The sequence below is a fragment of the Polypterus senegalus genome, chromosome 17 (assembly GCF_016835505.1).
Source record: "Polypterus senegalus isolate Bchr_013 chromosome 17, ASM1683550v1, whole genome shotgun sequence".
In the NCBI taxonomy this organism is placed as follows: domain Eukaryota; kingdom Metazoa; phylum Chordata; class Cladistia; order Polypteriformes; family Polypteridae; genus Polypterus; species Polypterus senegalus.
The window spans coordinates 78,468,266-78,482,371 of NC_053170.1; the positions used below are offsets into that span (position 1 = coordinate 78,468,266).

The 14,106-nt window shown below is 39.4% G+C and overlaps 1 protein-coding gene across 2 annotated transcripts in view; it reads left to right on the top strand.

Annotated features, from left to right (window-relative positions):
* The first annotated feature begins 2,189 nt into the window (after positions 1-2,189).
* The window catches only part of afmid (arylformamidase), a 137,135-nt gene continuing 125,218 nt past the window's right edge, over positions 2,190-14,106 (top strand). Inside the window, exons 1-3 of one of the 2 annotated variants that reach the window (XM_039739499.1) lie at positions 2,190-2,316; positions 13,094-13,250; positions 13,892-13,994. In XM_039739499.1, coding sequence (XP_039595433.1) covers positions 13,965-13,994 — 30 coding nt within the window. In that variant the 5' untranslated portion in view covers positions 2,190-2,316; positions 13,094-13,250; positions 13,892-13,964. Of the gene's footprint in view, positions 2,317-13,090; positions 13,251-13,891; positions 13,995-14,106 lie in introns of both variants that reach the window. The other variant, XM_039739500.1, reaches the window with a different exon arrangement.

Consider the following 14,106-nt stretch of genomic DNA (forward strand, 5'->3'; position numbering starts at 1 on the left):
TTGTACAATGCATTAATTAGATCAGTAATAGATTATGTTGTGTTGCTTATGGATCTGTCACAGCATATTCTTTGAAAAAATTAGATAATACACAAGCTCATGCCATGTGTTTGTGTTGTGAGGCTATAAGGTCTTACCCTATTGCTGCCCTGGAAGTGGAAATGGAACAAATGTGTCTTTAAGAAGAATACAAATGTCAATGAATTAGGGGAATGCGGGGCCTAGGGTTGACCAACTCCACGCGGGGCCGGTTACATTAAACGCTGTTACCGATATGTGTGGACTGTATAAACTTAATAAAAATAATGTTAACCTACACCGGATTTTCTCATTACAGTATTCAGCTAAATTTTTGCACGATAACATGCAGACTTAATCAAAATATAATGACATAATCTATTAAAAAAGTGCAATTCATAATTCATGACAATATCACGACACTGCGAAAATTAGAAGGGCTTCTTCTAGAAAAGTACCCAAATTGCAAGTGTATCCTGAGTTTCGATATGCAGAATGTCATAGTCATAACTCATATTGATGTCATGTCACCCTGTTATCATTAGGGATACATGTTTTTGTGCATTAATATTCAGACTGTGGAATGTTTTCAAAGATGTACATCTAAGTAACTTGACCTTGAAGAGGGATTTTAAAAGGGTTCCTCTTAGAAGCATCTTAAATATATAAATATATATATACTGGAGAATATAACTTGACAAATTTACTCGAACAGGACATGCGGACCTCAAAAACGGGGTCCCCTTAGGCACGGGGTCTGGGACGGTCACCCCACTTGCCACCCCCAAACACCGCTCTTGATTATCAAAATAACCACTCAACTAAGAATGTATGAACAGAATATCGGGAACATCAAGAATGGAAGGTTTGCAGTTTTGGATGGATGGGAAATAAGGAGGCAGAGACCCAGTATCTAACTGGAATAAAATTTACACCTAGCGTTTCTTTATCTGTTATTCCACCTTGGTTATTTATGTCACCCATGGTAGACTTGACTCTTTGGTAAAAACTGTTGATGTTTATACAGAATATTGGTGAAGAGGTAATTGTAAATAAATACATGAGTCAACAATAATGTGATATTCTTTCAATTTTTACAGATGGATCTAAAGATCCAATTTCAAAACGTACAGGAATAGCAGCATATTTTCCAGAATTTTAAATTTCAATTACTTGTAGAAGAAGACTGACAGATAAATAATCAGTGTATGCCAATGAGATGGTGGCAGTTCTACTGGCATTACAATGGGTAGAAGATGTTCAGCCTCAGCCGTGTTGTTGTCTGTTCTGACTCATTTTCTGTACTGTGTAGTCTTAATCTAGGTGTGTTGAAAAGCCATCAAGATACAAGTATAATGTTAGAAGTTAGACAGACAGTATTAAGGCTGCAGTACCTGGGAGGGCATGTCTATTTTTTGTTGATACAGGCACATGTGGAGTTGGAGGGTAATGAAATAATTGACAGGCTGGCTAAACAGTCATTAAAGTTTTAAAACATTGATATTCAAATTAGATTAAATAAGGAGAAATAAAGGGTGTTAATTAAAGATCATGTTCATGCACCCTGGCAGAAGTTAAGAGATACACAAATTAAGGGCAGACATTTAGATGGGATCCAGAAAACTGGTGAAACACTTTGGAAGGGAGGTGATCTAGAAGGGAAGAATTCATTTTAACCCCAATCAGAACTAGACTTACTGGTTTAAATGCAAAGCTATTTATAATGGAAAAGCATGAATCAGGGAAATGCAAATGGTGTCATATTCCAGAGACAGATTTGCATTTATTATTAGAATGTAAATCGTATGAAAAGGAGAAAAGGCAAACTAAACATGTCATACTTTGGTTGGATGTGGTCAATGATCATAAAAAAATCATAAAAACATATTGAAATACTTGAAACCTACTGAGGTGCAAAAGGCAATTTAATTTATAAAGGTTTTGGTGGTAATTTACTGCGGTGGGCTGGCGCTCTGCCCGGGGTTTGTTTCCTGCCTTGCGCCCTGTGTTGGCGGCAGCAGACCCCCGTGACCCTGTAGTTAGGATATAGCGGGTTGTATAATGGATGGATGGATGGCATTTGTGTGTGTGTGTGGGTGGTAGATATTGGGTTAACTACCGTAACGCTTCTTCCCACTCCACTTCAGTAGGTGGCGGTAATGTACCTTTATAGTTGGTTTGCTCGCCTTCAATAAACAAGTAGAAACAGAAAAGAAGAAGAAGAGCAAGAGAAAGAGTAAGATGAAGTTCTTCCTAGATTAAACAAGCACAGCCTGCTGAATGGGATAATACTAAACGGTAAGATGAATGCATTCGCACATTGTTGCGCTAAATGTATATTTTCTCCTATACTGAATTATTACAGCTTGTAGTAAACAGTTGCCTGCATCACTGTACTTCAGAATAATATTTACAAATCCACGTAAAAGCGCCTATGCTTCACTTCCGTTTTCATACAAGTGCGTTGAGAAAAGGGAAATCAAAAATTAATAATTTTCTGAAAATGTTCAGTTTTATCTTTATCCGTTTTAGTAAGCATAAAACGTTTATACTAAAAATAAAAATTTACAGTACAAAGTCAGCATTAAAATTTGTAAAGCTTCATACAGAACGGATCATTACAAAGACGGAAGACATATCATTAAAATGTGTTAACGACTACTCCATTGAATTGAAGTATGCAATGTATATTTATAACAATGTGCACAGGTAATAGCGAGTCATTAAATATCAGGCAGTGCAGTATAGAAAATGGAAATAACGTTGTCCCCGTTTGCTAATTCCAAATGAAAACTGAAAAAATGTTAAAATTAAATGTTAATTGAATAAGTAGTGCAATCATTTGCAAATCGTATAAACAGTGTAAAATATTTCAAGAAACAGTAAATAAACATTAAATGAACATTAATGTGTTTTTTGTAAAAATAAATAAACCTTACATTAATGAAAAGAAGGTCATGCAGTTATTCAGATGAGTAGCGGACAAACAGGCGACTAACACACCTAAAGGCCATTCATAAATGCAAACAGTACACATTACATTCTTCTGTGAGGAGGCTATGATGTCTTTGTAAATTTAATTTTTATTCTTTGCAAGGAAGACTAGCATGCCAGTGTACTCTTATGTGAAGTGACGTCTTGTTGGGCTGCACATACAAAGTACATATTCTGAATCACTGAAAAGTTATAGTGAGTTATATTATACTAGCCAACCCGCATAATCAGGCCGTTTTTTTACAAATTTTTAAGCACAGGGAGAAAATTTAACATTTGCTAAATCGGTAATGTAATAAATCAGCAAGAAAAGCAACATTGTAACAATGCACGGAACGAACCAACACACAATCGTCCGTGCAGCGTAGCGAGGTGGGAGGGGGGTGTGTACAAAGTGCAGGAGCATCTAAGAAGACGCATGTTTGTCGCGGATGCGAATTGCTGTATGTAGCGTATACAACACTTTGCTATGCTGCACGCGGTCTTGCGTCGTAACCGAAAACTCGTTTTTTAAAGACTACTCACTTCATTGTGTTTTAACCTCAGTTGTAAAGGAATGTTTTAATGATCCCATGGGATACCCCTCGCAAACAGTTTTACACGCTGCATATGGTGATTCACCTCCGCGAGAAACACGCCTCTATTAACAGTCAACGTTTGGGAGGGGGTTTGTACAAAGGGTTGGGACGAAAACAGTGGGAGCGTATGAGTCGCACTTAGTGGCAATTCCACGGTTTGCAGTCCGAATGGGGTTCAACGGCATACCCACGCCTAGACACACGCTCAATCTCATACATAATTATTTATTGAATGGTAAACACTTCTGGAAAGACAAGGTTGTCTAAAACAGGTTAGTGTGAGAATACAACAGTAAGTGAATGAAAAGATGGAACTCTGGAGAGAGCAAAATACAACACAATAGTGAACCCGCGGCATAACAAACGCCGCATAATTATTTATTGATGGTTGAACACTTCTGGAAAGACACAGGGACACCCCTCGCAAACTGTTCTACACGCCGCATACAGCGATTCACATCTGCGACAAACAAACTGTTTTACACACTGCATACAGCGAATCACATCCGCGACATGATTTTTCCTAGATGGTCCTGTCACGTCCACCCTCGCACTCGAAGCATACACACTGCCTGCTCATGTGCCCGGTCGCAAGCTGCATCCAGCCTCGTTCTCGAAGCATACACACCGCCTGGTAGGGTTGCCACCCGTCCTTTAAAATACGGAATCGTCCCGTATTTGACAATGAAATTGCGCGTCCCGTTTTGAATCAATACGGGACTGGTTTTGTCCCGTATTTTTTTTTATCATTTTTTTTAAAGCAGTGTCTCGTGCAAATCATCACACACGCATTTTATGAAGAGGCATCCTTTCCTACTTTTGATTGAGTAATACTTGATGTCATCGTTAGTTTGATTGGTCTTTTTAACTGTCCAGTGAGGAGGGCGGGTCTTTTAAGTAGTCTGCAAAGTGTTGGCAGAGAGAGGAAACAAATACTTGGCTGCAGAGTGTTAGCGGAAATTGTTATCAAGCCAACTGCACAATTTGTCGGAGAGCGTTCTGTAGGGTTGCCACCTGTCCTTTAAAATACGGAATCGTCCCTTATTTTTGTGTATTAAAAGTGTACCGCCTGGTCATGTGTCCGCTCGCAAGAGAAACTCACGGAGAGCCGCCCACCAGCTGCCTGTGTGTGTGCCTCTGTCTGTCTCTTGGGCGGCTTTCTCTTGCGCTGCCTCTGTGTGAACCGGTCAGGCACAGAGAAGATCAGCTACTGACAGAGCGTCTCGACTGTTGCAGGGCCTGCTTTGGTGAAGCAGGTGAGACGGTAATGAAACAGAGGCACAGGGCTTATTGGTTTTTAAAGACTGATTCCTTCATTGTGCTTTAACCTCAGTTTTAAAGGATTGTTTTAAGGATCCCATGGGATACCCCTCGCAAACCGTTTCACATGCTGCATATGGCGATTCACCTCCACGAGAAACATGCCTCTATGAACAGTCAACGTAGCTCGGAGGTACGTGACATTAACCTGACCTGCACTGCATGTGGCCTCTACTGGCGCTTTTCCACTGCATAGTACGGCACAGCATGGTTCAGTACAGCTCACCTTGGTTCGGCTCAGTTCGGCTCGGTTTGCCTTTCGACTGCAGTTTATTACAGCTTTAGAGTGGGCGGGATTATTCACGTGTCGTTATAGTTGCGCCGCCTCTACTGCTCGCTCTTCATTTTTTTTAACTTGTCCCTACACTGTTTGTAAGTCCGATGGTAGCCATGTGCGCCCAAGAGCTTAGCGACCTCCTGAAAACATTTTCATTCCGCGTCGCCCCATCCAGCTCTCGCTGGATCCGCTCCTCAGCTACCAACGAGAGGAACGTCTGTACTCCCTCAATTGACCACGAAACAGCCATTTTTGGTTAAAACAAAATGGTGCGTCCGAACCTTCGCTGGCTGTGCTAAAAATCTAGCGGGTCTGTTGTGTCTCGTGTCGCAAGTTCAGTGACGCAGTAATGACGATTTTCTCCGGCCAATCAGTGACCAGCAGAGTTTACACGTCACGTTTTGGTAACGGTTCGGCGCGCTTGAAACCTCGGCTGAGGCGGTACTAAAAAAAGGACCAGGTACTCTTCCCAGTGGAAAACCCCCCAAAAGTGAGCTGAACTGAACCGTGTCGTGCCGTACTATGCAGTGGAAAAGCGCCTTACGACAGACGAACATAAATAACGCCATTTTTTTTGTGTCGTCGCGTCCGAGTTGGTGGGCGTGGCCCTGCGAGTTGTCGTCGTATCCAATGGTCTTGGAGTTGGTGGGGGTGGCTCCTTCCTGTGTGCGCCATAGATGTCTCACTTGTCGGCGGCTTAGTGAATCCACACCCCTTCCGGCGTGCTTTTCATGGTTGTCTTGCCTTAGTGAATTATATATATAGATAATAAACATAATGAAATATTTAAAAGTTGCACATAATAACAATAAACTCACTACAGCAGCACACCTCATGGCAAGAGTTTAAAAACCGAGGGATCGTTGGAGCCCTGCTGCCAAAGAGTGTTGCTCCTAAATAAACGGCACAGAATTAAACTAGCCTGGAGGTAAAAATAATTGCAGACCCCTGTCTTAATGCTTTAACTGACTTTTTATATTCCTCTATCTTTTCTCTACAATTTTTAATATCTTTATACAGTGAGAGGCATCACTTGTTTTTTTTAAAATGTTCTGCATTTGAAATTTCTTCCAATTCCAGCATTTCCAGCTCCTTGTCACTCTCAGCCAGATACTGAATTTTTAATTCCACTCTTACTGTAGCTGAGTTTGTCCAAAATTGCCAAAGTTCTGCAGCTTTTAGCTTACTTCATAGAACACTCCAGGCAGGCAATAGCGTGGCGTGTGTTCAAATAATTCCACAATCCAAATAGCTTCATTTGAAAACTTTTAGTAAAATTCAAAAGCAAATGTTCACACAAAAATAGAGAAAACTGATATTAAGCAGAACAGTTCTTGCTTAAAAAAGTTCTGTTTAAGGCTTACTTTTTTAATTTCTCTGTATGTTTGGTCATACAGTCATACTTTCAAATGTTCATATGTTCTTTAAAGGTTGTAAAAGGATCAGGAGATGACCAAAATGTAATTGGAACATTCAACATAGTCAGAAAAGTGTATGCCAGTGCTCTATTTGTAAACTAATTTAACAGTCCATGCTTGTACAAATGAGACTATTTCCTAGCTGGCCTAAATAACACTTTGTTTTACAGGTATAGCTAAGAAAGGTCTATTTCATGTTTACTTAACAGCGGGTAAAAGATTAAGCCATAATCTAAATAACCATGAGAAACACATGTGTATTTAACCTTAACATTAACTTTCTAAGATTGGCTCTCACATTTTTGGCCCTTAATTTTTTATGTAGGCACAAGGAAAATGATTATATTTCACTTTGAAAAGATCACAATTTATTCTTAAACCAGTAACGGCACACTGCATGATAACGTGCAGTGAATACACTTGACTTGAGCATTCCTAGTTTTCATCCTCTTTCGCTGTACGTTTAGCATTCGTTTGCTCAGAAGTTGACGCGCTTGCTGCTTCCTGAGTGGCTCTTCTTTTCTTCACTCTAGCAGGCCGCTTCTTCACTTTTTTCGTCATCTCTTCGCATTAAAACTGATTAAGTCAGCGTTTGTGTTGCAGTTGCTTAGTATGTTTTCCTTAATTTTTCACTTAAGCTGGCACTGACGTCTTCAATCTGCCTCAAGAATGATTTAAGATATGAAGAGGTGGGGGAAATGACAGTGAAGGTGGTAGGGAATGAGAACGCCCTGCTGGCCACTGCCGAGAGTTGATTCTACAATAAAATAAAAATAAAAAGAGGAATAATCTTGGAGGTCAATCATCACCCTGAAAGTGGTGATAGCAGGAAACAAACCCCGGGCACGGCGCCAGCCCACCGCAGGGCACACACACCCACACACCAAGCACACACTAGATAGATAGATAGATAAATAGATAGATACTTTATTAATCCCAAGGGGAAATTCACATAGTCCAGCAACAGCATACTGATAAAGAACAATATTAAATTAAAGAGTAATGAAAATACAGGTATAACAGACAGACAATAACTTTATATAATATTAACGTTTACCAATGGTGGAATTGAAGAGTCACCTAGTGTGGGGGAGGAATGATCTCCTTAGTCTGTCAGTGGAGCAGGACGGTAACAGCAGTCTGTCGCTGAAGCTGCTCTTCTGCCTGGAGCTGACACTGTTCAGTGGATGCAGTGGATACTCCATAATTGACAGGAGCCTGCTCAGTGCCTGTCGCTCTGCCACGGATGTCAAACTGTCCAGCTCCGTGCCTACAATAGAGCCTGCCTTCCTCACCAGTTTGTCCAGGCTGCCTCCCCAGCACACCACCGCGTAGAAGAGGGTGCTCGCCACAACCGTCTGATAGAACATCTGCAGCATCTTATTGCAGATGTTGAAGGATGCCAGCCTTCTAAGTAAGTATAGTCGGCTCTGTCCTCTCTTACACAGAGCATCAGTATTGGCAGTCCAGTGCAGTTTATCATCCAGCTGCACTCCCAGGTATTTATAGGTCTTCACACTTTGCACACAGTCACGGGAGGGGCCTGGGTCTCCTAAAATCCACCACCAGCTCCTTGGTTTTGCTGGTGTTCAGGTGTAAGTGGTTTGAGTCGCACCATTTAACAAAGTCCTTGATTAGGTTCCTATACTCCTCCTCCTGCCCAGTCCTGATGCAGCCCATGATAGCAGTGTTGTCAGTGAACTTTTGCACGTGGCAGGACTCCGAGTTGTATTGGAAGTCCAATGTATGTAGGCTGAACAGGGCTGGAGAAAGTACAATCCCCTGCGGCGCTCCTGTGTTGCTGACCACAATGTCAGACCTGCAGTTTCCGAGATGCACATACTGAGGTCTGTCTGTAAGATAGTCCATGATCCATGCCACCAGGTATGAATCTAATCCCATCTCTGTCAGCTTGTCCCTAAGGAGCAGAGGTTGGACCAGGGACAATTTAGGATTGCCAATGCGCCTAACCTGCATGTCTTTGGACTGTGGGAGGAAACCAGAGCACCTGGAGGAAACCCATGCAGACGCGGGGAGTAGTGTATGTGTACCAAACTTCAGGTCAATAGGTCAAACAGTTTGCGAGCTGCAGGTGATATAAAATCCTGGACAGACAAACAAACAGCCACAGTAATGTATTATATACAGTACATAAAGACTCTAGATTTTTTTACAAGAAACTAGTAACTTAAATACAAAATAAACATGTAAAACTTTCTTACTTTAATTATTAGCTGTTTCTTGTAGCAGGCATAGTTTATTCGTGGGTCCATCCAGTGAGCTGGTTTTGGTCTGCACACAAATGTCTGGCACTGTCTTGATGACTTGACCCCATTACCCATGAGTTGCGGAATGCAGCATCGTCTACTAGTAAAACAATGTCTCCTGTTTCAAAATGTCTTCTTAGTTAAGTACTAAGTTTAGAATCTTGCTTATGCTTCTGATTTGTCTTTCCCATACTCCATCTTGATGAGAAGCTGATGGTGGAATGAAAATCCACTTGATTTCTTTCTTTATCGTGGTATTGCTTCGATCTTCTTGGTCAAGGTTTTTAACTGCTTCTTGTAGCCGCCTTTCTGCTTCAATATAATTTGTTTCATTTTCTGAGCATATGATTTTTACTTGTCTTTTTCTGCAAATAAATTGATGCATGGCATTGAACACAGCTTGGATACGTATTCTTGTATCAATCTCAGAGCTTCTGCCTCAACTGATGAGTACAACGAACAAATCTATCAATTCAATTATATTTTATAGCCAACAAGATATCTTACATCCCCAAAAAAAGGAAAAATAGATGGAACTCCTGTGCACATTGCATAGGGACAAGAAGCTGTGACAGTGAGCATCATAAACTTGAAATTATTTTGAATTTCTATGTTACAAAGGGAGAGTAAGTAGCATGGATAAATTGTTAAGTGCCTACAAATGGGAAAAAATTAACCATACGATGGATACTTGTAATATTTTTCAATATCTTGGATATCTTTGCTTGCTTTGTTTGTCATCTGGATGGCACTGAATCCAAATTGGCTATAATTGCTTGAAATTAATGCTTTTTAATTTAATTTTCACATTTTCAGCAGGAATTCCTTCAGTGTTCCAATGGTAAATTCTCTTAGCTTATCCTTAATTTGTCATGTTTTACTTGCTAATTGGTTATTAAGTAAATCTTTATATTTACATTAGCACCACTGTAACATGTTATTCTGTTCTTTTGAGTTGAAAGTTGGCCAAAATGGCTAAAATGAAACAGCTTTCTCAAAAAACATGTGCCTAAATCAAAAACTGTGGGTCCTTCCTTCTGATGGCACTGTGATGTTCCTGTGTTGCTAATGTTTTTGGGGTTTGTCCCACATATACAGCTGGACATGAACTACATGCTATGCTGTAAACCGCGTTCTGTGTCTCTCCTGCCGATTTCCTGCTTTTAGCATTAAAAAGGACTGTGCACAGAGTGTTTGAAAAATGTCTAATAAAAAGCAGCCGCTCTCCCCTCACTGTCTTACTTGTTTTCATCTCAGTTAACAGAGCTTACAGTTTCCACAAAACAAATCCAAAATGTTACTAAATCATTATCACAAGCTCAAGAGTTTTTCCCTGGGAATCGGAAGCTGTAGTTTCTTTCTAAGCAAAATACTATGAATCCTGCTTTGTCTTCCAGCATACACTACGGTCCCGTTCAGCTTGACAAGACTTTCAGATTTAAGGCCTATCATTTGACATCTGTCAGCTCAAATGATTAAACTATCCCTCATACACGAGCAAAAGTGAGCCATAATTATTAAAGTGGCATATTTATATAAACTACCGAGGCACAAAAAATAATTAATTCATGAAGCTGAAGAGATATACTGCATGTTGCTGATGACTAGGAATAAAAAAAAATGCCTAGGCAACTAATCAATGTGCTTTGTTTAAATTGTAGTTTATCTACAATTAGATTATTTTAAATGTTTTAAAGTTGATTTAACATTAGTATAAAACAGTTTTGTATTTGTAATAGTCTAAATCCATCCATCCATTTTCTAACCCGCTGAATCCAAACACAGGGTCACGGGGGTCTGCTGGAGCCAATCCCAGCCAACACAGGGCACAAGGCAGGAACCAATCCTGGGCAGGGTGCCAACCCACCGCAGGACACACACTAGGGCCAATTTAGAACCGCAAATCCACCTAACCTGCATGTCTTTGGACTGTGGGAGGAAACCCACGCAGACACGGGGAGAACATGCAAACTCCATGCAGGGAGGACCCGGGAAGCGAACCCAGGTCTCCTAACTGCGAGGCAGCAGCGCTACCCAGTATGCCACCATTATGCCCAATAGTCTAAATGCAGAGTCAAATTCTGCACTTCCAGAAACAGGCCCAAAATGTATTTGCTTTTTTAAGATGCAATGTTTTTCATTCATCCATCCATTCATGATCAAATTTGTCTAATCCACCAGAGCAGAAATAATAGCAACATACAGGTACAAAGCAGAAATCAAACCCAGACTCAATGTTAGCTTTAAAAAAATAAAAATAAATAATAATATGGAAAAAAAACAATATGCAGCAACACCAATCAAACGAATTCAACCATCTTCAAAAAAGCTAGTGAAAAAGAGCAAAGAAAAGAAAATATGTAGGATATACATTGTGACAGATAGGGGGCGCTATCGCTCCCTTGAACCCTTGGACACCAGATAAAAGTCCAAGAATCGACTTTATTATTATAATAATGTGCACCAAGCACCCTACTCTCCACAATACTCATAAATAACACAATACAATCAGTAAATCAATCCTCCACTCTCCCAGACGCGTTGCCACCCTTCCACCCAGCTCAGCTCGCCGTTTGGGATTTCCCATGGTCCTTTATAGTCCTTGACCCGGAAGTGTTTCACTCTCTCTGTCCATGTGACTAGGAACACTTCCGGGTCAGATAAAAACTCCTTTTTCTTCCACCCGGAAGCACGTCATTCCTCTTGTCCATGCGACTCGGACATACTTCCGGGGTGTAGGGCAAATACTCTTTGTTCCTCCCTGCAGCGTCCTCTTGCGGCCCCCATGGTATCCAGCAGGGCTGTGGATAAAAACTCCATTGTCCAGGATTCCCTGCTGGCCTTCGGGGCACCTGCATTCTGCAGGGAGGTCTCCATCTGGCGGTCTGGGGGTATTGTCCGGGATGAACGGCCGGCCATATATCACAACATATAATCCAGCAAGCTTCACAGTTCACTATTACAAAACGTCAGTCTCTTTGCTGGATTGTATAGCTGCCAAAGTAGTTGTAACTTCACGGTGGACATTTCCCAGTTGACACAAACAATTGTACAAACATGCTACCCAGAATTACTTATTTTTCTCATATTTGTCAATCTATGAAGAATGACCACTCGAGGACATGATCCTAATAATATTTGCTAATTACCGTGCCACCATTACAGTTATTATGGTACCATTTTTTTTTTTGAGATCGTGTTGCAGTATTTCTAGACACTCACTCAGATTCTGGGTGCCCCTGTAAAGGGTGAAAGTTTATTCATATGCTCTCACTATAAGCTGTTTTGTCAAATTTCAAACCAGGGGCTTGAAATACAAAGAGATAGATAGATAGATAGATAGATAGTTACTTTATTAATCCCAAGGGGAAATTCACATATGTATATGTATAAAGAACAAGGTTTGGTCATAGTTATAAAGAGTCTCTGGGTCTGAATTGGGTTGTGTTGCTTTAGCTATTTGGAAATCTTTGTATTAAGGTTATTATCTGAATCAAACATTTAGATTTAATGTATTTATACTTCCAACACTTTATTTATTCATTCAGATATATTCCAATTATATTTGGCTTTCAGAATTTTCATTCTTTGTTAAAATCATCATAAATCTTAATCATGTAAAAATGTGAAATTGCATTAATGCGTTTCTAATTAAACTGGTCTGCAACAAAAATCTCCTGGCCAAAAAAAAAAAATAGTGCATTTTAAAGAATTTGGTGTGCTGAATCAATTTCAGAAATTGGAATTTATCCACCATAGACCATTTATGTTAGACATTGGATTCAGTACTAAAGGTTGTTTTGGGAAAAAAAAGGGCTGATTTTTTTAATGTTTGTTTTATGACATATTTTTTGCTCACAGTCAGCATTTCTTTTTCTGTCTTCTTAATCCTTTGAAATAGCCAGGAATGTATATTTGAAATGTTAGAAAGGTGCTTTTTTATTTTCCAGAAGAGGTAAAGTTGTTGTTTAAATGTTTTTTTTTTACTGAAATATGCAATGTCATGATAAATCATCAAGCAAGCGGTAATAGAATACAAATCCTTCCTTTAGTTAAGATAAAATGCACGTGCCACAATTTTCTTGGGAATACACAGGCAGAAATCTAGTTGAGGAGCTTCAGTCTTTCTATTAGCACTTGGGTGCAACATAGTTTTTTAATCCATTGCCTGTACTTTCATTTGTGGTTTTTTTTTTTTTTTCCCTATGAACATGGAAGCAGCATCTGCTGAACAAGGGGTTCCTCCAGGACATCATTCAAATGAAATAGTGAAAAGTGGAGTGAGTCTTTGTTAGCAGACATCTGATGGTCATTCCTCTTTGAAACACCTTCAGAGGATTATAAGATTAAAAGAGTGCCAAATGATTACTTTCTGAAGGTAATAATTATATTTAAAACAATTATGTGTAAATTAACATTTTTTTAACTAGTCTAAATAATTTTAAAAATATTTTTTCTCTAAAATGTTTTTTGTGGGTTTTTTTTTCCATTTTAAACCTTTATTTCTCAAAAACTGAATGTGATAGAGCTGTTTGTTCTGTTGGTATATTTGGATTCAGCATCCTCAAATCTGTAACGAAAACCAATAATTTTTGATGACAGCAAAAAAAAGTGCAGACCAGTCAACATTTTTTAAGTAGTTGAACATAAAATGTTATGTTTTTATTGTTTTAAAAACCCAATAATGTTGTGGGTCTAATACTTAATAGCAAATAAGTGGAATTAATGCTTATTAAATGATCTTGAAGCTTTTTGATCCAATAAACACATTTCACCTGTTGTGTGTGTTTGTGTTAAAAATTATTATTTTGTTGGATGTTCTACTGATTTTATTTTGTAGTAAAACTGACTTTTTATTGCAGATAGACAGTAGTGTCAAAATAAGGATAATGAACACTGAACATAATTAAAAGTAGTAATATGCCTCTGCTAATCTGTTACCACAGAGAGCTGGAAAAGGAATGAACTTTAGCCTTGTTTTGTTAGGTCATTGATTTATACACTAATGACCTTTTTCAGTCCAACAGGTTCAAACCTCGCCAGTTTTGTGGTATATAGCAGTTCTTTTAAACAGCAGCATTACTAAGGAGCCATGGGAAGCTGGAAAGAAATGAGTAAAGAGGTATGTGCCTACAAATGGTTAATTACTTGCATCAAACACTGAAGGCAGTATATTATGGATTTGTTTTAATTTGCAAAGGAAAAGTAATACTTGCAAAGATACTTAAATATTA